Here is a 22,543-nt window from a genome sequence, read left to right on the forward strand (position 1 = left end):
TGAATTACATCGCAGCCTTGGGATTTCTTCTTAATAAGTCAAGGTGCAGAATAGGTTAAATGCCTAAATGTATTTTGAGCTGCAATTTTGTCTCCTCTATTGGAGTAAAGAGAGTTGGGAGGATGTAGTTGTTCTAATGTAGTAGCTGAAAAACAACAGTTTTCAAATAGGTGAGCTTTGCCCTTTATGACACACCATGTAGTTACCGTATTTTTTGTCCCATAAGACGCTCCGTCCCATAGGACACACCTAATTTTTGGGGGGGGGAAATAAAGGGGGGAAAAAATCCCTTTATTTCCCCCCAAAAACCAGATCAGGGAACAGCGGGATGGCGGCGCTGCGCCTCCCCGCTGTCCCCCGAGCTTGTGGGGCTGGCCGATGTCTGCCCGGCGCACGGGGCACTCTGCTTCAGGGCATCCCGCGCGGCAGGCGGCAGGCTGCTATCCGCAGCGTGGGGAGCCCCGCGGGAACTCCCGCAGGGCTCCCCAGGCTGCGGATGTCTGCCCGGCGCGCAGGGCGCTGTGTTTCAGGGAGCCCTGCGCGCTGGGCAGCAGGCTGCTATCTGCAGCCTAGGGAGTCCTGCGGGCTCCCCAGGCTTGCTGATAGCTTCCTGAAGCCTGGAGAGTGAGAGGGGTCGGTGCGCATCCCGTCTCCTTTGCCATCTCTACTGAGCAATGTGGATTTGTATTCTGATCATCCTTGTCCTTTCATAGGAACCACTTGAGAATATATGAGCTAGAACCACATACGTGTGTGTGTGTGTACCTGATGAGTTAGTCCTTCATAAAACCGGGGTTGCTGTAGAGCATTCAAAATCTAGTAGATTGCTTCAGGGTGCTCTGTTTTTCATGTCTAAAATATCTTGAGTGTGTGTTCAGGTTGAGTGAAATTCATGCTGTATTAAACATTTATAAAGCTAAGTGGCTGCGAAGAAGGGAGGACTGGTTTCAGTATATAGCTCCTTCTTGTCTCACTGGTTAATCCATAATTCAGGCATGTGGGGGGATATTTAAGAACTTTTCTACCTTGATGCGATTTATTTCTTTAAAGAAATAAAAAAAAAGTCTCAGTAAAGCTTACTCAAGTATCAGCATCATCCACATAGTAGCTTGTCTCTGATTGAAGCTTTCCCAAGAATCCCAGCATGAATCCCAGTGAAGTTCATATTTAAGTCAAACGACAGCTCCTTGCTCAGAATTCTGTGTTCTGTCTTAATCTGGTGTGCTGAACTCAGCTGTACTCTCCCCCACCCTTTTGTGTTTGCATAAGCTTTCAGTTCTTTGCTGGGTTTTAATGCAAAGCTACGGGGGGTGTGTAACTAGGAAGGTTAGTGGTTACAGCATGAGGAAAGAGATGAGCTGTGTATGAGCACTCCTAGACGGGAGCTTTCAAATGTAGCGAGAGACCAGTCAAAATCTAACCTGAATGTGAACCGTAGACCAGCTGTATTCTGCAGCATTGTACCCTTTGAGCTTCCCAACTACATCACCATCATCATCATCATCATCATCATCACCATCATATTTTTTTTATTTATACCCCGCCCATCTGGCTGGGTTTCCCCAGCCACTCTGGGCAGCTCCCAACGGAACAATAAAAACACAATAAAAGATCAAACATTAAAAACTTCCCTAAACAGGGCTGCTTTCAGATATCTTCTAAAAATCAGATAATTGTTTATTTCCTTGATATCTGATAGGAGGACGTTCTACAGGGCAGGCGCCACTACCAAGAAGGCCCTCTTACTGGTTCCTTGTAACCTCACTTCTCACAGTGAGGAAACTGCCAGAAGGCCCTCGGCACTGGACTTAAATGTCTGGGCTGAACGATGGGGGTGGAGATGCTCCTTCAGGTATACTGGGCGGAGGCTATTTAGGGCTTTAAAGGTCAGCACTAACACTTTGAATTGTGCTCAGAAATGTACTGGAAGCCAATGTAGGTCTTTCAGGACCGGTGTCGGCAGCCACTCCCAGTCACCAGTTTAGCTTCCGCATTCTGGATTAGTTGCAGTTTCCAGGTCACCTTCGAAGGTAGCCCCATGTAGAGCACATTGCAGTAGTCCAAGCGGGAGATAACCAGAGCATGCACCACTCTGGTGAGACAGTGCGCAAGCAGGTAGGGTCTCAGCCTGTGTACCAGATGGAGCTGGTAGATCGCTGCCCTGGACACAGAATTGACCTGCGCCTCCATGGACAGCTATGAGTCCAAAATGGCGTAGTTGCATTGTATCTTGGAGTGGTGGGTGCTGGAGTTGCCACATGACCTCAGCGCTATAGTTCATCATCCTCCCAGCCTGCCACACACTGCAATTTCTGATGGTTTATGCTTCTTGACATGTGTGGGAGCAGGCAAAGGCTAGAGTTTACCCCGAGATGGAAATGCAGTAAATAAACAAATTCAAGGGCTGTGTAGAGTGAATCCGTTCCTTTCAAATCAATAGCAACATTTTCATGGAATTTGAGATTTGGATTATCTGGAGACATCAGTACTAGGGTGGATGCTAGTGGAAAATATGACTCTGTGGGGGCATCCTCATGCCCAGGAAAGCCGTGTTGCTTCCTGTGAAATATTAGCAAGAAGCTTTGCTCTCAGTGTCCAGGTGCTTCTATATATTGTTTCATAACTGTGGATTATGTTTGAGGTAAAGGTCCAGAATACTCTGTACTTTTAGCATTGGTTAAGGCCCTGAAGGACAATTTGGGAAATATACACAGACACAGACACACATAATATCGAGGAATTTAGCATAGGAATGAAACGGGCTATGTATTATCTCACTCAGCTGTGAAATAGGGAGTTGAAATAAACATGTCTTGATAAAGATTGCTTCCAGGATGAAGGAGTCCTTTTATCTTTGAAGGGGTGTCCGCAACTTGAGTGCAGCCATAGGAAACATAAAGTTTTCTGCATTATTAAGAAAGGAGGTCTGGCGCTCTGAGGATAGATACCTGCTGCAGTCCTCTCTCCTGAAAACTCTACTTTACTCAGCTGTTGGGTATTCACTTTCAATTCCCTGTTGGTTTAAAGTTTTAACAGAACCACGATCATGGAAGCCCAATCCCTTCAATAATTATGGAATCATTTCATAATGATGATCATCATCATATTTTGGTCCTGTTTCCACGTCCCCCCTCCCCCTGCAGCTGTGCAATACTGAATAGATTGCAGGGTAGAATTGAAGCCTTGAATTGCAGCCAAGTGAATTGATCATGTCTGACAGCTTCGCGTTGTGAAGGCTTGCAGGCTGAATCGACGTGACAGCCACCAGCAACTGCGGACATGCCATAGCTGGAGCTTGGATTGAAAGAGAGATTTTCAGTAATGAGGCCTATACTAATGAACTAAAGAGAAAATAAGTGAAGCTGTAAATTGAGCTGCTCTGGCTTTTTTTTTTTTAAGCCAGAAAACATGTTTTTCATAAATACAAGGATGTTGAGGCCTAATTGCCTCCATGCTGCTTCTACATTTATGCTTACTGTCCACTTTCCACTGGAGGTAAATGGCGCTGGTGTTGCTTAATGTGGCAATTTTGAGCCACCTATATAAACTCAGTACACAGAACTGGAGATCTTGATCTTGACCAAACAATGGAAAACTGTGTTAAGTTCTATAACAAGTGTGTCTCTGGACCTCAAATTGAGACTCATACAAGCAAAAATAATATTTAGAATGTACTGGACTCCATTATGCTGGTCATGGGCAAATTTAACGATACTTGGAATTCATTTTTATAAATGCCGTATTAGGTTACGGTCTGGTTAACCGCAGTAACAACTTTTTATAATGTCCACAAGTGTTTTTGTTTGGTTTTGTTTTCTGTATCAGTGCTATTTCTTCTTCTTCTTTGCATCTTATCTTACTCTGTGCACTTGTAATTATGTACTTTTTATCTTTCAGTAAAGAATATAAAATAAGAAACTCCCACCTGCTCCCACCAACATGGTAAATCATTGGGCATGATGGGAGCAATGTAGTATGGAGGGCCACAGGTTTCCCTCCCTTATTTTAATGTCCACCAATTTTTTAAGCTAAGACACATTTTGTTTTAATGCATGTGTGTCTGCCAACAGACCTTGGTTTGTTTGGAGCTCACCGAGTCAGGACATGAAACCATAAGTTGATAAACTAGTTTGCAGTCACAGTTTTCTAAATGTGGTTAACTGTTACGAATCTTGCAAACTATTGTCAAGCAACAGTTTGGACCCCTGCATCACAAGGGCAGCATCATGGAGACAGGTGTGAACTTAGGAACTTGAATCCTGGGCAGATGGAAAACGAAAGTGGGCGAGCAATTTTGCAAACCGTGGTGTGAGTTTTTAACCACGGTTAGCAGAAAGCACGGTTTTGCGTTGTGTCTGAAAACCCAGCTGCTCTTTTTTTCTTTTGCAGTGTTTTCGCCTACAAAAAGCATTGTAATGTCTTGTTTTGCCCCAAGGTGGAGTTGAGTTGCCCCAAAGAGATGGCATGGAAAGTCAACATGTATCGTGGATACCTGGCAATCTGCCATCCCGAGGAACAACAGCTCAACTACATAGAGCGTCTGGTTGAAATGGCCAGTGGCCTGGCTATCCGGGAATGGCGAAGACTTCCTCAGGTGGTTTCACACGTTCACACGCCCCTTCTTCAGGTGAGCCAGAGATTGCTGTGAGTTGTCAGACCCTCCTTTTGGGTGGGGGGTATTGTTTTGCTGATTTGTTTTTAATCATAGGCTTGTTTTTATCCTGTATTTTATTCTGCAAACTGCCCTGAGAACTTATGATGAAGTATATAAAACTAATAAGTAAATCTAGGACTCTCCTAAGCACAGAGAACTTTTTTTGTCGTTGCCGCAAAAGGTGCTTCTGAGAAAGCTGGTCTTTAAAATCAACCGGCAGGCTCTCTACGGAAGTTTGTTCCTAGGTTTCCTGTAAGGAACTGTGCAAAGAGCAAGGTGTATACACACACATGCACACTCATCTTGATGTGCCATGCCTGTTTTTACCCCCATGGCACTCAGCGAACAAAAAATATTGCAGGACATGTTATTCTATTTATTAGATCTGTTACCTGTCCTTTACTGTAAGGCCCCAGGGTGGGTTGCAGCAATAAAATATACAATTATTAAACAATTGCAATCATAAAAGAAGCAAAGTTTTGAAACAGTTCCATACATAAAACCATTTCAAATAACCTCACGAATGCAATACAATATCTATCTATATAAATAGTTCAAATAGAGATGCAGACTGGGATAATACTGGAGGTTGTCTATGCATCCTTGCATCCCTTTTGTGGCATTTTCTGCCTTTTTGTTTCAATGACTTGATAACAAACTTCAGCCTTTCCACATATTGAGATGAGAGCATGTCTGAAAGAGTTAAGATGAATAATCGGCAAAGTGCTACATCGACCTCTTTCAGTAAGTAGGAGCTACCATTTCAGTTTGCCACACGCGCACGGCTGTAAGAATTAATAGTGATAAATACATTCTCAACACTTCCATGCGCATTGCGTGGCGTGTCGAAAACCTTCGTATACATTCTCATTGTCAAATTGCTAAAATAGGCAGTGAATGACAAAGTTGCCAGCATGGCAATGAAGCTACTCAGCAGTAATTACTTTTTCCTGCATCAGATAGTGAGTGATTAAATACCTGCTAGAAAATTAAATTTGCATGATGAATGGGAGTAGGATGAAGGTTAAGCTATTGTGAGCGCTGAAATTCTGGTGATTGTGTGTGTGTGTGTGTGTGTGTGTGTGTGTGCCTATGTGTTTACAGGTGCTGGTGGTGTTTCTCTCCTTAATTTATTTTGTTCCCAGAGATTTGTGTGTACGTGTAGACAGATTTTTTTGGGGGGTGGGAGGCAGTTATCTTAGTTGATTAATAGCTAATACAAGTGTTCATCTCTCAAGAAGCTGCTTTGTAAATGGTTACATCTCTACAAAGGATTTGAATTCCAGTAAGGTTTATAGGCCTGCCCAGAGCTTAACTAGCTCTGTGCCGTTTTTTGGTGGCTGTCAAAGTGCTGCTGCGTTGCATTTGTCCTGTGTAAGGTGAGTACGTATTGGATTTGCAGAATGTGTTTGAAGGAAGGGCTGTTTGAATAGTGGGGTGACCAGGGGTCGCCAACTCTTTTGGATCCATAGGTACGTTTGAAAACTTGGGAGTGTGCTATGGGCACTTTCCCCTCCCCAGTCACACAGAAAAAGTTTATGCACTCCTCTCCATCCTCTTTTCCAAGGCGTCTGCGTAAGTTAAATCCAGTAGAATTAAAAAGGGTCCTCTTTGATTTGCATGATTTCACCCCCCCCCAAAAAATAACCCCTAAAACAAATTAAAGTTTACAGTGGCAGACTGAAAAATTTAAAAATATGTATCCGATGCTTGCTAGCACCACAGAACCATTGATCTAAGGCAGCTGGAGGGCACCATGTCCGCTACCTGTATCTTAGGCTGTGCTATTTTACACATGCTATTGCATCTAGTGCATCTGTAAGCTCTCACCCATTTGTAAGCTGAGTTGTCCCAGAGTAGAGAGGGAACAGTGCTCAGTCTAGAAGCCAGGAAACCGGTTCTGAGTCCCTGTGATGGTCAGTTTAGCTTCCTGGCCTTTGCAGTACTATTTCCTGGAGAAAATAAAATCATTTAATCAGCTTTTTCTTAGCTATGAACAAAACTTTCATAGACCCACCATTTTACTCTTCTCCAAAGCAATTCAGAGACATGTCACTGTCTGTATAATGCCATATGGCCAGTGAGTGGCACTTCAAAAACAGCATGTTATATGCCGTTGGAGACAACAGCTGTTTGGTGTTGGGTTAGCAAGACCCCTGCCATGATCTTAAAGCAGTTTTTCTGTCCCAGGGAATGTGTGTTGTTTTGCATTAATGGTTATTCATGGCCCTGTTTGTTTCCTTAGAAGAGGGTGGATAATGAACCTTGATAATCTGATCAACAGCATTAAAAGAAATCAACCAACTATATTGTGACGTTGATTTCAACATTCTTCATTGTAATGTGCGAATGGTCTTCAGCGGGCAAAACAAATCACTCAGCTGTTGGTGCTGCATGTGGTTAAGACAGTCCCCCTCCCTTCCCCCCCCTTCCTGATGAGGAACCAATGACACATGTGCTATAACTTTTACAACCTTCATCCTCCTAGGCAGCACAGCAAATAATTGAACTTCAGGAAGCAGCTCAAATAAATGCAGGGTTACAGCCGGCCAATCTTGGGAGGAATAACAGCCTGCATGACATGAAGACTGTTGTGAAAACTTGGAGGAACAGGTTGCCAATTGTGTCAGACGACTTGTCCCACTGGAGCAGCATTTTCATGTGGAGGCAACATCATTACCAAGGTAAAAACACCCCAGTCCCATTATATCCTATTTCGGGGACGATACCCTCCCCCTTTCCACCCCTTGCATAAAAGGTATGAATTTTTGGCTTTCAAAAACACATAAGGAATTGTGATCTAATTCTTGGTTGGCAAGGTGATTTTATTATTCCAGCCTTTTAGAAAACTATTTCCTAAAACTGTTGCATCTGAGACCTGTTCCTGGGACAGAAATAAAATGCAAAAAATCGAGGGTGAGTTTAAATTTCCATTTTCATAGCAGCTTTGGGGAGAAAAATCTCCAGGCACCAAAACAGTTGATGCTGGTTGATTTAAACTTCAGGCTCTTTATAAGGCTGGGGCTTAGGTGTATGAAATGTTTTTCCACTCTGTTGATGAGGCACAATCATGTATATTTGACAATGTGCATCAATCTGGGCATTGAAGCATTCAGAGCCAAGACTGGGTAGGTGGGTGAGTGAGTTCATATGTATTTTTATCCAGCTTTTTAATCAAAATATTTTCTGAGCAGCTTACCAATAGATCAAGTCGCATAGTACAATACAGACAACAACAAAACTCAATAAAAACAACAAGACAAAGCAAGTGGAACTAGCATAGCACAGGCCAGCAAGATAAGGAAAGCCAGGGTACATAAAACGATAGTCACCTGGTGACTGAAAGCCGATGGATTTGGTGCCAGGCACATTTCCACTGATGCAGGACATCTGAAAAAGTCATTTTCCTGGTGTTCCTGGTATTTAATTGCTGGTGGCTAGGAGCACCCAAAGAAGGGTCTAGAATAATTAAGATAATCTGACAAGTTTGCATGGGAAGACAGGTCCTTCAGATGCCCAGTTCCCAAGCAGCATGAGGTTTTACATGCTTAAAACCAGCACCTGGGATTGTGTTCAGAAGTTGCCCAGGATCAGTAACATAGCTGCTGTTTTGGGACCAGCTTAACTTTCTGAGTAGCATTTAGATGTCTGACTGGCGGAAGGAACGGAATACATTAGCTGCTCTTGCTGTGATACGAGTCACTTCCAAGACATGAAGGATTGGATCACTGGTGCCGGGAGAAAGCAACGGCTTGTGGAACTCATTTTGTGTTATAGGTTTAGTGAGATACGAACAAGCCAAATCTCCTCCCAGGCTGACAAGTCCCACCCCCTCCTATGATGTGGCTGAGAGGAGGTGTTTCAAAGCTTCTGCTTTTGTTTAAATAGGCCCATGTCAGAAATTTCCAGCTGTGGGGAAGGGGGAGCATGTGAGCCTTGGAGGAACCTGAGTTCATTCATGTCCTTCCAGGGGTGTCCAAACTTTTTTCAAAGAGGGCCAGATTTGATAAAGTGGGCATGCATGAGGGCCAACCAAATGACACAAGACAGGGGCCGGATTAAACTGACCAGGCTGGATTAGGCTGGACTTTGGACATGCCTGTTCCAAGCCATAGTTTGCTTGATTTCTCAATGAGCCATAAGGCATTGAAGAGATGGCTTTGTGGACTGAGGCGATCCACTGATCTTGCCGAACCCTCCGCAAGATCCCACCTTAAGGATACAAACGTAATGAATCAAAAATGAACATGTGTAAGTTCATTTAACATAATTTTAAAAGTTTTGCTCTCTCGGTTTTTCTTAGCCATTGTCAGTGCATATGAGAACAGCACTCAGCACGATCCTAGCTCCAATAATGCCATGCTGGGTGTCCACGCTTCAGCCTCTGCCATTATCCAGTATGGGAAGATCGCTCGGAAGCAAGGGCTGGTCAACGTGGCTCTGGACATCTTGAGTCGCATTCACACTATTCCAACGGTGCCAATTGTGGATTGCTTCCAGAAGATCCGACAGCAAGTCAAATGCTACCTCCAGCTGGCTGGAGTCATGGGCAAAAACGAGTGCATGCAGGTATAGCAACAGCACATGTTACTATGGGGCGTCATAACGCAGTGGAATGTTGATGGTGATAGGACTCTGGTTATGTAAGCACTGTTAAATGGGATCAAGGAGTTTAGTGTGTGTTCTGTTTTGGATGGGCTTCCCTTGAGAGATTAGGTTGCCACTTGCAGGAGTGTGTGTGTGAGTGAGAGGGGCGGGGAGGAGAGAGAGATAGAGATGCTAGAGCAAGGGTAGTCAACCTTTTTATACCTACCGCCCACTAATGCATCTTTCTTGATGGTCAAATTTCCTTACCGCCTACCAGTGCTCAATGGAAGGAGGATTCAGCTTGTGCCGTAGAACCCCCTACCGCCCACCTAGAATCCTGAAACGCCCACTAGTGGGCAGTAGGGACCAGATTAACAACCCCTGTGCTAGAGGCCTAGTTCACCATTGTGACACAGATTGCTTTCTACCAGTTTTGGCTGGATCGCCAGCTTCAAACACTTCTCATTGGATTGCTGTCATTCATTATATGCAGGGCTTCCCTTGAAAACACATCTGATACAGAATACGGCCACCGAGAATTTGATTGGCGTGGCCATTTTATTATGCACAATGTGCTGGTTTTCAAAGACTTCCGTTGGCTCTTTATTCACTTCTTTAACTTAATTGTCTTTAAAACTTACCTTTGAAAGCCGTAAACAACTTGGTTACCCAGATACCTGCAGGAACTATAAGGCTGCGCACAGACTCCCTGAGTCACCCCATGGCCCTGATTTGGGCGCCCAGTCCACACCACGCCAACCTGGGGACCAACCAGCCTTTATCAGGCCTCAGATCAATTTGTCTCACTCCCCACAATTCATCTTATGGGGAGCTGCTTGCTTGCAAGCACCTTTCCTGCAGGGAAGCCCCCTGCAAAGGAGTCGCAGCCTGCTTTATCACATCCTCCATCCTGCATGGAGGAGCAGGGCATTGGTGAGAAGGAGGAGAGGCCAGGCCTGAAGCCTGCCAGGCAGGAACTCCTCCCTTCTTCTGAAAATATGCACCTGGCCATTTAGGGCCCTCCTACTCTTAAGTCATTTCATGATTTTTCTCCTTTCCCCCACCCAATGCCCACATTTCCTTCCTGCTTGACCCCCTGCCCCTTGACAGTGCAAAAGGGTAAAATATCAGTGCACAAATTGCAACAGCGCTAGTATGGATATTATTGCCAGTTCTGGGTTCCTGATTCAGAACAAGAAAAATGGTTACATTTAGGTATGGACGGCGTGACACTTCACCATTTGGAAGCTCATGAAATATCCTTTTAAAAGTTTCGATACTTCGTTTTCTTCTTCTTCATATGTTTCAATTTGCCCGTGATATATATTTTACAGTTCTTGCTGTGTAAAAAATCTATTGAACAGGGCCTTGAGGTTATTGAATCAACAAATCTGAAGTATTTTACCAAGGAGATGACTGCAGAGTTCTACGCGCTGAAGGGGATGTTTTTGGCTCAGATTAACAAGTACGTATGACTGGGTTAGGTGTTGAGCACACATCTGGGAATGTATATGCCAGAACACAGTGATTCAGAGGCTAAGTAAAAAGCCACAGTTGAAAAAGTCACAGCCTCAGTGTGGGTGGGAGTAATTACGCTCATTATCTGTACCCCACACTGCATGGAAGAAAGATTGACTGCAGCTGCCCACCTGTGTGCTGAGTTTTCCAGTGGTGATATAATTATTTTTTAAGAGTAAGCCCGGATAGTGAGGGATCATTTTTCTTATTATTTGTTTTAGTTCATAAAATTTATACACTGCTTGATCATTTAAAAAACCCCTCAAAGCGGTGTACAAAAAGATAACAGTAAAGTCAAGAAAAATTCACAAACCTACTTTAAAACATATCAAAAGTTAAAACACTTAAGCAATAAAATCACCTCAACTTTCTAAGCATCTAGGTGGCAGGTGTTTTTAGCAAGGAGCTGAAAAGAGTACAGTGAAGGCTCCTGCTTGATCTCAATAGGCAGGGATTTCCATAGTGTACACATTAAATGATTGAGTTCTTACAAATGTGGAACATGTATTGTGTGGCACCTGTAGCAGTGTCTATGGAAGCAGGCTCATGTGGAATGAGATGATCTAAAATAAATGGTAAATGCTAAAATAAATGGTAAATGGGGGTTCTCTGCCCTCTCTCTTTGGCAGCCCCCACCAGGCCTGTAATCTGATAGAGATGGAAGAGATCGCAACTGGAAGTTAAAGTGAGGTATTTACTTTTGAGAGAGGGGCTTAGGACCATCCTTTTGCACTGGAAACCCCAGGACCAATCAACCTCTTTAAACCTATTCCAAACAGCATAGTCCTAGATATCTGTTCAGTTCGAAGCAAGTCTCATTGAATTCAGTGCGTCTTACTCCCATACTCTCCAAACCCCACATTTCTTTTAAGGTTTAGCACCAAATGACCCACCCCAGACAGCAAAAGCAAAGAAAAGGGATAAAAACTCACTCAGAGACATGACCCTTCATGGGGCTTTTCACATTGCTTCTCTCTATTGGCAGTTGTTTCCCCAATGCCATTAACCAATGGCACTTGGCGTCACCACGGCAACCAGAGGAGCAGGACCCAGCTAGCGTCCATTATGTTCATTTCAACATGAAGGGGGGAGGGCAAAGAGAGGGAAGGAGGGGGGGGGAAGTGAAAGCGTCTCTGAAATTCCAATATAAAATATGGAAGCCTGTAGAACATTGGCAAAGCTTGTGACAACGATTTAGTGGTGGCGCTGTGGGTTAAACCACAGAGCCTAGGACTTGCCGATCAGAAGGTCGGCGGTTCGAATCCCCACGACGGGGTGAGCTCCCGTTGCTCGGACCCTGCTCCTGCCAACCTAGCAGTTCAAAAGCACATCAAAGTGCAAGTAGATAAATAGGTACCGCTCCGTCAGGAAGGTCAACGGCGTTTCCGTGCAGTGCTCTGGTTCGCCAGAAGCGGCTTAGTCATGCTGGCCACATGACCCGGAAGCTGTATGCCGGCTCCCTCGGCCAATAAAGCGAGATGAGCGCCGCAACCCCAGAGTCAGCCACGACTGGACCTAATGGTCAGGGGTCCCTTTACCTTTATAGTAGAGAGAGATAGACTACCAGCCTTCAGCTGGTGGATCAGGGCCTACAAGTGGCCTGACCCAAGATGGGCCACACCAGTTGTACAACTCTTGCTTTTCAAAACTATTCTAAACGGGGGAGAAGGAGAGAGTAGGTTTAGGGTACCTCTACATCTATTCAGCAGTAGTTTGACTGTCAGCCGTTCCGCGCAAACAGATTTTCAGATTCCCTCCAGATTGAACTTGATGCACTGCGCCACTTCGCATGCTGAGAATGCAGGAGACGCTGTTCGTTGGCACTCTGCTGTAGCCACTTCAGAGGCGGAAAATCAATGTGCTTTTGAAATGTATACCGCCTAGCTTCACAATCGCTTACGGCAGAAGGAATCACTGTCCTCTCTCCGGAGGAAATCTAGAGAGAATTTTAAATAGGGGAAAGGTAATTAATTTAGCAAGGAAGCACAATGTGCTCCTTTTGAACAGCCGCAAGTGTGCCTTTAGAAGGTTTCTCCATCAAGACGGCCGGGCTGAATAATTTACACTGCTTATCTGCCATCAAGGACTTTCAAGTGCCAACTTTACCTATCCTCTTGTCAAAAACGTGTTTCCTGTACAATGTCGGAACTTGCGCTCCCAGTTTCATGTTTTCAAGCTACGTGCCAAAAATCGTTCTTTATTACCCTTTCCCAGCTATCGACTGAATTGGGACCCAAAGGTCACTTGCGCAGTCCCTCTTCTTCCCACTTGGCCTGCAAGGCAAAAGGAATAAAAGAGAGTCATCAGGGGTGTCAGTGATAGATAACCTGAGAGGCGAGGGAGAAAGGAAGTCTAAAGACAAATCCTGTTGTTAGCAGTAGAAAGCCGTAATAAGGCAAGCCATTTATCAGCCTTTTCCTTCAGTAATAAGTTGCTGCGCTGCACAGCCTAGGACACGAAAAGCTGTTAGCAAAAAATAAAGTGGCTGAGTAATACCCAGGCTAATTAGCTGTTTAATAAGCTATTTGACAGATAAGGTTATTTTCCATTTGCCATGTTTTTCTCCTGGTCCCATCAATTTTTTTATTGCCGCAGGCTGTTACTCCAGGTTATGTGGTCCAAACTTAAGTAAAACTGAGAGCAGCTTCTGACACTTGTGCTGATGCAAAGGAACAGGAAGTGCTGACACCTTGTGCTTCCTGTTTCTTTGCATTGTCATAATGTCTGAAATAGGTTTCTTGTGTCTTTCCCCAGAAGGGAACTGTGGGTTTGTGCAGTTTCTCAGCGGAGGGGGGAGTTGCAATAGATCTATGTTGGGCTTTAGGCTGAGGAATCGAGGGAATGAATTCATCCAGCAGACACATAATTTGGGTGGGGAATTGGCACTGGCTTCCTCTCGCCTCTAGGATATAAAGTACAGCTACTTCCTTTCCCCACGTTATTATAAAGCAGCCTTTGCCAACCTGGTGCCCTCCAGATGTTTGGACTATAGCTGCTATTCCCTGGCTGGGGCTGATGGCAGCTGTCATCCAAAACATCCGGTGGGGAGCAGGTTGGTGAAACCTGTTACAAAGCAACACAGGGATATTTTTATTTTTAGTATGGAAAACTCCAGACGTTTCTAAGAACCATCTTGATTGTTTTATTTACGGATTCTGCATTCCATTCTCTCTTTGTTGTTCATTGCGCTTGTTAAAGTTCAGCAAATATCCTGCCCCATCATGTTTCCCCCAGGTCCGAGGAAGCAAACAAAGCCTTCTCTGCAGCTGTGCAGATGCACGACGTTCTAGTGAAGGCCTGGGCGATGTGGGGAGACTACTTGGAAAATATATTTGTGAAGGAGCGTCAGCTGCATCTCGGGGTCTCGGCCATCACTTGCTACCTGCATGCCTGTCGCCATCAGAATGAGAGCAAGTCCAGGAAGTATTTGGCAAAGGTGAGGCCCTTTCCATCTGGCCTAGGGGGCAAGGCCCAGACTCACCAGCCCTGCTATGTTAAATATGTATTCTGTAGTTGACCTCCTTTGTAATGTCTCATTTTGAAATCTTTAAAATAATATTTTAGTTTTCTGTTATGTTGCTTTGACTATACAGTGGTACCTCGGGTTACATACGCTTCAGGTTACAGACTCTTTTAACCCAGAAATAGTACCTCGGGTTAAGAACTTTGCTTCAGGATGAGAACAGAAATCGTGCTCCGGCGGTGCAGCAGCAGGAGGAGGCCCCATTAGCTAAAGTGGTGCTTCAGGTTAAGAACAGTTTCAGGTTAAGAACGGACCTCCGGAACGAATTAAGTACTTAACCCGAGGTACCACTGTATACTCTATATTTGACTTACTTCAGATTGTTTTATTTATGTTTTATTGATTTAATATGCTGTGAACTGCTTTGAGATTTTCTTAAAAAGATAAAGCGGTATAGAAATTTTAAAAATAAAATAAATACCGTGAATGCAGAGGTGTTAGTGTATGTGGCTTATAAGAGGAGCTCCGGCGTTTCTGCCTGACATACAGATTATACCGTTGGGAATGGGCTGTTGTGACAAGGATGCTGATACGGCGCACGATTCATATGTTTTAAACACAGATTCAGGGCTTCAGCAGATGTTGGTGAACATAAGCATTAAACAGCAGACACGTTGTCGGAGGAAGTCAACATGCACACTAGCTGTGTGGACAGTGGGCTTTTGCATTCTAGCACAGTTCACCAGAGTTCAGGGAAACGAAAGATTGGGTGTTGTTCTCTTGCCTTCTTTTTTTCATTTTGAGGATAGTCATCCTTGAAGACGGGTGCACAACAGGTGTTGTCAGCTTTCCTGATCCTTTCCCAAGGCCATCTATCATGGCAAAGACATGGTCTCCACAACCAATTGGCAATTAGCCAGAGCTGACTTAGGTTGGGGGATGGAGAGGTGAAACTACCCATAGCCATCAACTATCTGCTTTCAAGGAAAGCGGGGGAAATTCAATTGACTCTCATATTCTCCCCGATACATAATGAACTACCCAGATGCTCATGAGGCCACATCCCCCCTCCTCCATTACTATATTCCTACTTTAAGAACCCTGGATGTACACATCAAAATGACTGCAAACCTGGAACAGATTCAGATTCAGTTTGTGTGGTTCCCTGATTCCCAGTGCTTTTATTTGTATTTGAGGTCACTTCAGTGCCTCTTAATGCAGCGGTTGGACTTCACCTCCGGGGAAGTTCTCCATTGTTTCCAGAGACAGATGGATGCCAACATCAACAGCAATGTGTGTGCATATTGAGGAGTTGAAGTTCAAACATGTGGTGTGCTCCAGTTTGAGGAAAGCTGGATTATTGGGGGAGAGAGAGACTATATCACTTAGGAAAAGCTGGAGTAAGCAGCTGCTAAAGCAGGCCAGTAGAAGGGTGTCTTTCTTAGTTCCCTCTAGAGCAGGGGTGGGGCAATGGGGTGGTCTCCAGATGTTGGAATCCAGCTCTCAGTTGTGGATAATGGGGGTCCGACAGCGTATATAAGGCACGGTGTTGACTGCTGTTGGAATTTACTGGGAAAGGGTCCTAGTGGAAGTTGGGCTAGTTAGACGAACAGCCTTGCTTTCTCCCTGTGCAAATTATAATATAGCAGTTGAATTTCTTGACGTATCCAAACTAGCCGTATATCACAATCGTTATTGTGGCCCCGGTTTCAAAAAATCTAAAGCGCACCCCAGAACATACCCAGTTCTATCTGCTGAAATGGAAGTTTAATAATGGATTATAGCTTCTAGCACCTGAGCTTCAGTTGAACTTCTGTTTAATCCAAAAGGTTCTAAAATGGATTTCTCCCCTAATCTTTGACAAATGACCACTATTGTGCCCTGTATTTAAAAGAGAGAGAGAGAGAGAGAGAGAGAGAGATAGATTTGTTTGGGCAAGTTGCCAAACTAATTCAAATGTGAGTTCCTAAATGGCTCTTGCAGTCTTTCAATACTGCTTTCGTTTTAAATGTAAAGTGTGTATAAACGTGACCTGCTGGTTATCTAAAAATAAAGAAAATGTACTGTTTTTACCAAACTAGATTTGCATTTGTGTATTAATGGGCATTTTGGGGTAAACACATAACACGACACACTTTTAGCTGTGAAGCAGAACAGAGCTGATTTTAATCTTGCAGCTGTTGCACATTACATTTAATTCTGCCAGCTTACTTCTTTCCAAATATTACTATTTAGGGGATTTGACTTCATATTTTGCTTCGTTTTTGCATTTGTTAGTCACCTAATAACAATTCTCCAGCTTACAAAAGTATCTTACCGATCTGACATTTATTGTCTCCAATATAGTTTGGAAGCTGTCCCATTGTTTGTTTGTTTATTATTTTTATAGGCGAAGGTGGATTTCCCTGCCAGCATTTGGCATAATAATCATGACCTCTTTAACCCTTTTCAGACCTGTTCCACATCTTTCTGGACTGAAGCAAGATACAAAGGGCTTATCTCACAATAGTATACAATTACAGATAGGTAGCCGTGTTGGTCTGCCATAGTCAAAATAAAAAAAATCCTTCCAGTAGCACCTTTAAGACCAACTAAGTTAGTTCTTGGTATGAGCTTTCGTGTGCAAGCACACTTCTTCAGATACACACTGAATGTATCTGAAGAAGTGTGCTTGCACACGAAAGCTCATACCAAGAACTAACTTAGTTGGTCTTAAAGGTGCTACTGGAAGGATTTTTTTTATTTTAATAGTATACAAGTTATTCCAGTGAAGATAGTCATATCACATTTGTCTGATACCTGTTGCTCACTAGAGTGGTTTTCTGTTCAATGGAAAGGTCTTTCCCTTCATTTGTGACCTTGGAGACTGTTTACCTAGCTGCTGAAATAAAGTTTTAAGTTATGGCAACTTAGAGGCATTGGATAGCTGAGATGCCTGTATTGCAGGGAGTTGGACTAGACGACCCTTGGGGTGCCTTCCAACTATTATTGCATCTAGCGTTAATCCTACTCAGAGTAGACCCATTGAAATTAATGGTCATGACAAAGGTGAGGGGGGTGGCAGCATGCAAAAACCAGAACTTAGCCTTTGCCCAAACTCTTTCCATGTGCGGGATATTGAAATGTCAACTAGCCATTCTCCTATGAAAGAACTTCATTTTCATTTTTGCTCTTTTCTTTTAGGTCCTTTGGCTACTGAGCTTTGACGATGACAAGAACACGCTAGCAGATGCTGTTGACAAGTACTGCATTGGAGTCCCCCCTATCCAATGGCTGGCTTGGATTCCACAGCTGTTAACCTGTCTGGTTGGCTCAGAAGGGAAACTTCTGTTAAACCTTATTAGCCAGGTAGGGGAGTTTGCAATAATGCCTGATTCATTGTTTCTCATACTCTAGAAGTATAAGCTTTTTATTTATCCATTTTTTAAAGGTAAAACTGAAGGCAATATAATTGTGTTTTTAAAGGTCCCCCCGCCCCCCAAGAAACTGTTACACTGTGTGTTGCGTATTTTCATATGTGGTGTTTAATGGGTTTAGTAAGGATAAAATGGCATTGAATACCATGATTCCAGAAGGGATGCATATCTGTGAAAGGAATCACTACTTCAACTGTGGTCTTTAAATAGGGATATTTTTAATTGCACATGAAGTCACTTGTAGATGATGAACCACACAAAATAGTGCTGAAACCTCAGATAAAACGGAAGATAACATGTAAGATTATTTATTTATTTTACTTACCATATTTTTTGCTCCATAAGACACACTTTTTTCCTCCTAAAAAGTAAGGGGAAATGTCTGTGCATCTTATGGAGCGAATGTGTGGTCGATTGCTGGCTCCCTTTCCGGCCCCGGCCCCTTGCCCAGGCCTCCATTGTTGAATGTTCTGCAGATGGAGGCTGTTTCCCCAGCGACATGTGACTAGCTGGTTAGATTATCTGTCTGGAAACTGTAGAAACAGCTCCCTTTCCTTTCCTAAAGAAGCTGCAGAACTGTGAGTTGAACCCCATAAAAACAGAATTTTTCCCTTTGCAAAGTAAGCTCAACAACTTTGAGCTGATCCTCAAAAAAACGGGGCTTTCCCCCTGTCTTCCTCTAAAAACTAGGTGCATCTTATGGTCAGGTGATTCTTATGGAGCAAAAAATACTGTAAAATATTTGTATATTGCAGTGTCCTTGAAACAAATACTGACGTGGTTTACAGCAGTCATAAATATATACATACAGTATGCGCATAAAAAAATAACCACATAAAAAATCTAAAATTTCAGATCATGAGCTGATTACAGGATAAAGTTTTTCCTTTTTATTTATGATGTCCCATCTTTGGCAAAAGACTGAAAACGGTTTGCCCAGAATTGGCTTTGTTAAATCCCTTTTCTTTTTTTCGGGCAAAATGCAGATGCATGCTTTAAATCACTGTTAATTGCACCAAGACTTATTGTAACTAGGTATTGGAAATTCATGGAAGGAGCCTCTTTGATGAATTGGTATAACTAAGCTCTGGAAATTTAAGAAACTCTCCAATAAATTTAGAATGGCACAAGATATAAAACAAAAGGACTGCTTTACAATTGAGCAGCCTTCCTTCATTATGTACACAAGGAAGAATGACCATAAAAGACTTCATATATGCATTTTTGGTTGCTTTGATTACTTTTTATGTTATCCTTACTTCGCCAAACCTTTATTAGGCATTGCAGATATAGGCTACCATAAAACATCCATATATAATGTATGCAAATAAACAGCCATGTAAAAATACTTAATAATGGGGGTTTTCATTGGCATTTCTTCCTGCTAAATAGTGCCGCTCACCACTCTGAGAGATAGATACCTTTGGTTAAAAACTCAGCCGCTCGGCTTCCAAATTATATTGCAGTTACTTCCGGGTTAATGTCAGACAGATAGAATCTGATATTTTCATTTTGTCCTGATGTTAGACTACCCAAAAAAGGGGATAGCATGTGTTTGCGTAGCTGGGGGCTGAATAAATTCCTATGCCCCACAAATAACCCAGAGATGCATTTTAAATAAAAGGACACATTCTACTCATGTAAAAACACGCTGATTCCTGGACCATCCGCGGTCCGGATTGAGAAGGTGATTGGGCCGGATCCAGCCCCCAGGCTTTAGTTTGCCTACCCATGGTGTAGGAGTAACAGACACCCACATACACACTGCAAAAAAGGAGGAGCAAAGTGTTTGGGAGCTCCTCACGCGGGTGCAGTCCTCCTCATTTGTGCAATCCTGGCAAGCTATAGTATGGCTTTCCATGCTGTGCAAATGGAGTCAAAGAATGATTTGCTTTTGCAGACCGTAATCTCTGGTGCAATGGTGTTGGTATAGCACAAGCTAGGCTTTTATTTATCAGGAGTCTTTAAATATGTGAAATACAGAAACGAAATCCTCGCCATGATCAGACTGTTCCAGCTGTCATTACTGTACATTTTATGCTGATCTCAAATGGGCCATTACAGGCGGGAGTTAATTCATTGCAAACGTTTTAAAGTGACATTTCAGTTCCTTTGGAAGCCGGTGCGGTATATTTTTTGATAAAAAGGATGGCAAGAGGAACCTCCTGCCATAGCTTATCGTCTGCCTTGCCTCATAGAATCTGGTCAGATATATTGTTCCTATCATTTAATAGATACCAAGACGTATAGATTTAAAGGCAAAAATGGCACATTAATGTGTGTTCACCGTTTCCCCCCCCCCCTCCCCGGAGGAGTCATGAAACCTCTGCTTGATGAAAGTGGTATCCCTTTACATTAAGTGGCTATTTTTCACCCAGTAGAGCAGCAATTTTGTGAGATAAGGTTACGCTCTAATGGGCCCAGCTAACACATCGTGCTGGGTTCATTGGGAATTGTGGTCTTATTTAAAGACTAAATGCTGTCTTTCTGTGCCTCTCTCTTTTTATCTGCATCAGTAAGATCTTTTTAGTGCTCTGTATGCTATCTCATTATGCAGATGTCTGGCTTACAAAGTAATATGATAGAATCCTTGTCAGCTTCCCTTTATAACCCTTTCGGAGCGGCTTTTATATCAGATTGGGTGATGCCTCTTTCAGGATCCGATCCCTACGTTTAGTTAGTTAGTTTTCTTACGTGTCCCTTTCACCTTAAAGGTCCCAGGGTGCGTTATAGCAATAAGACAGACAATTTATAAAACAGTTAAGGTCTATAAACCAAAAAAAGATAAAAAGCAGTTGCGTATACAATGGTACCTCTGGTTACGAACTTAATTCGTTCTGGAGGTCCGTTCTTAACCTGAAACTGTTCTTAACCTGAGGTACCACTTTAGCTAATGGGGCCTCCCACTGCCGCTGTGCCACCACCGCACGATTTCTGTTTTCATCCTGAGGTAAAGTTTTTAACCCGAGGTACTACTTCCAGGTTAGCGGAGTCGATAACCTGAAGCGTTTGTAACCCAAGGTGTTTGTAACCCAAGGTACCACTGTATAAAGCACTTAAGATGGTTCCATATATGAAAATGCAAACATTTAAAAACAAGTGTCCACATATAGAAACCCTTTCAAATAGTTCCCTGGGATAATAGCCTGGGATAGAGATCTCCCCTCAAGAGGATGATTTGCATAGATGTAAGAACTTCAATATATAATTAAGAACAAAAACCCTGAGAGAGAGAGAGAGAGAGAGAGAGAGAAAAAAAATATGAAGCACAAAATGTCTAATTGTGCAGAGTGGACCAGCACACCAGGTGGGCAAGGGGGTAAGATATGCTATTGCTGGTTTTAAATAACTCTTGCAACGATATATAGACCTTGGACAAAATGGAGGATTATAAATGACGATAAGCAGTTTAAAAGGTTACCCAAAGAACCCACGGAGGGGAGGAGGGAAGCCTTGAGATTCGGAAGAATCTTGTGTAGTCTTTATTATTTGTGAATATGAGTGTGAATGAATTTGTAAAATCAAATAAAAGCTGTATAAAAAGATATGCTATTGCTCCCCACCATGTTCAGGACTTGCGTTGAAATATTGCCCAGAGGGGCCCTTTATTTGTACTTTCACCTGCTGTATATATCATTATTTTTAAAAGTATTTTTGAGTAGTTATGCTTAGGCATCAATCAGTTAGCAGATCTGTTTGGATCACAGTATTTCTCATGAGGCCGTTGAGAATTCACATGTTTGTTTGTTTTTAATGGCAAAATAGGTTGGGCGTGTCTATCCCCAGGCAGTCTACTTTCCTATTCGGACCCTCTACTTGACACTGAAGATAGAACAGCGGGAGCGCTACAAAAGTGGTAAGCAGCAGGCATACCATGATGTCCTTGGCCCTTTCTCAAGTTGGGCAATTTGCCTCAATTTTGCTTCTAGAGTTGGCTGATAAGCAGCTTCTTTGTTCAACCTCCTTATGCTTACAAAAATGGACCCCAGTTAAGTCATAGGGTTTTTTTGGGAGGGAGGGGTGTTAAACAAATATATACATACATACGTACTGATGATCAAGGGACACGGGTGGTGCTGTGGTCTAAACCACTGAGCCTCTTGAGCTTGCCAATTGGAAGACGGCGGTTCAAATCCCTGCAACGGTGTGAGCTCCCGTTGCTCTGTCCCAGCTCCTGCCAACCTAGCATTCGAAAGCACGCCAGTGCAAGTAGATAAATGTGGCGGGAAGGTAAATGACATTTCTGTGCGCTCTGGCTTCCATCACGGTGTTCTGTTGCACCAGAAGCGGTTTAGTCATGCTGGCCACATGACCCGGAAAGCTGTCTGTCGATAAACGCCGGCTTCTTCGGTCTGAAAGCGAGATGAGCACCACAACCCCATAGTCGTCTTTGACTGGACTTAACCATCCAGGGGTCCTTTACCTTTACTGATGATCACTTGAATTCAATATTTTAAAGTGTAATTGTATTGTGGATTGTTATTACTATACAAGGATAGCATCTGAGGTCTGTAATCCCTCCTACCCCACTGTTAATTCATATCAGATCTCACAGATCCCAAATTCATTTTCCTTCCATTCAAAATGTCCTGGAGGTATAATAATAAAAGGTGCTCCAGATGCCTGTGGGTTTTTTTAATATAAAAAAATGTGGCACCAACATGACAGCAGTGGCTGTGTTAATTAGAGTTTCAGGATATTGGGGTCATCTACACCCCTGGCATCTAAGGTGCAGTGCGCCAGGAGGCTACAATACTATTGAATAGTGGCTCCCAAATGGTGGTCCACATACCCAAGGGATCTGTATCACCCTTCGCATAACAAAAACTTCCATACAGATTTCAAAATTTTCAAAAGTAAGGGGTACACAGCCAGGGGTCCGCAATACTTGGCTAATTGGGAACC

The 22,543-nt window shown here is 43.3% G+C and overlaps 1 protein-coding gene and 1 long non-coding RNA gene across 6 annotated transcripts in view; one reads left to right on the forward strand and one right to left on the reverse strand.

The window, feature by feature from the left end:
* TRRAP (transformation/transcription domain associated protein) overlaps positions 1–22,543 on the forward strand; it is a 154,500-nt gene that overhangs the window by 93,623 nt on the left and 38,334 nt on the right. For all 4 annotated transcript variants that reach the window (XM_080980887.1, XM_080980889.1, XM_080980890.1 and 1 more), the window contains 7 exons: positions 4,436–4,627; positions 7,143–7,338; positions 8,958–9,223; positions 10,606–10,706; positions 13,994–14,195; positions 17,406–17,570; positions 21,404–21,494. In XM_080980887.1, coding sequence (XP_080837013.1) covers positions 4,436–4,627; positions 7,143–7,338; positions 8,958–9,223; positions 10,606–10,706; positions 13,994–14,195; positions 17,406–17,570; positions 21,404–21,494 — 1,213 coding nt within the window. The remainder of the gene's footprint in view (positions 1–4,435; positions 4,628–7,142; positions 7,339–8,957; positions 9,224–10,605; positions 10,707–13,993; positions 14,196–17,405; positions 17,571–21,403; positions 21,495–22,543) is intronic.
* Positions 1,513–8,940, reverse strand: LOC308463140. Of its 2 annotated transcripts, none has more exons than XR_013979477.1 (3): positions 7,987–8,940; positions 6,485–6,606; positions 1,513–3,294 (listed from the first exon to the last, which is right to left on the reverse strand). It is a non-coding gene; the product is annotated as an uncharacterized lncRNA (long non-coding RNA). The 2 variants fall into 2 exon arrangements; XR_013979478.1 differs by lacking the exon at positions 1,513–3,294 and adding an exon at positions 4,554–4,662.

Source organism: Podarcis pityusensis, assembly GCF_964106645.2.
Source record: "Podarcis pityusensis genome assembly, chromosome: 14".
NCBI classification, from domain to species: Eukaryota; Metazoa; Chordata; class Lepidosauria; order Squamata; family Lacertidae; genus Podarcis; species Podarcis pityusensis.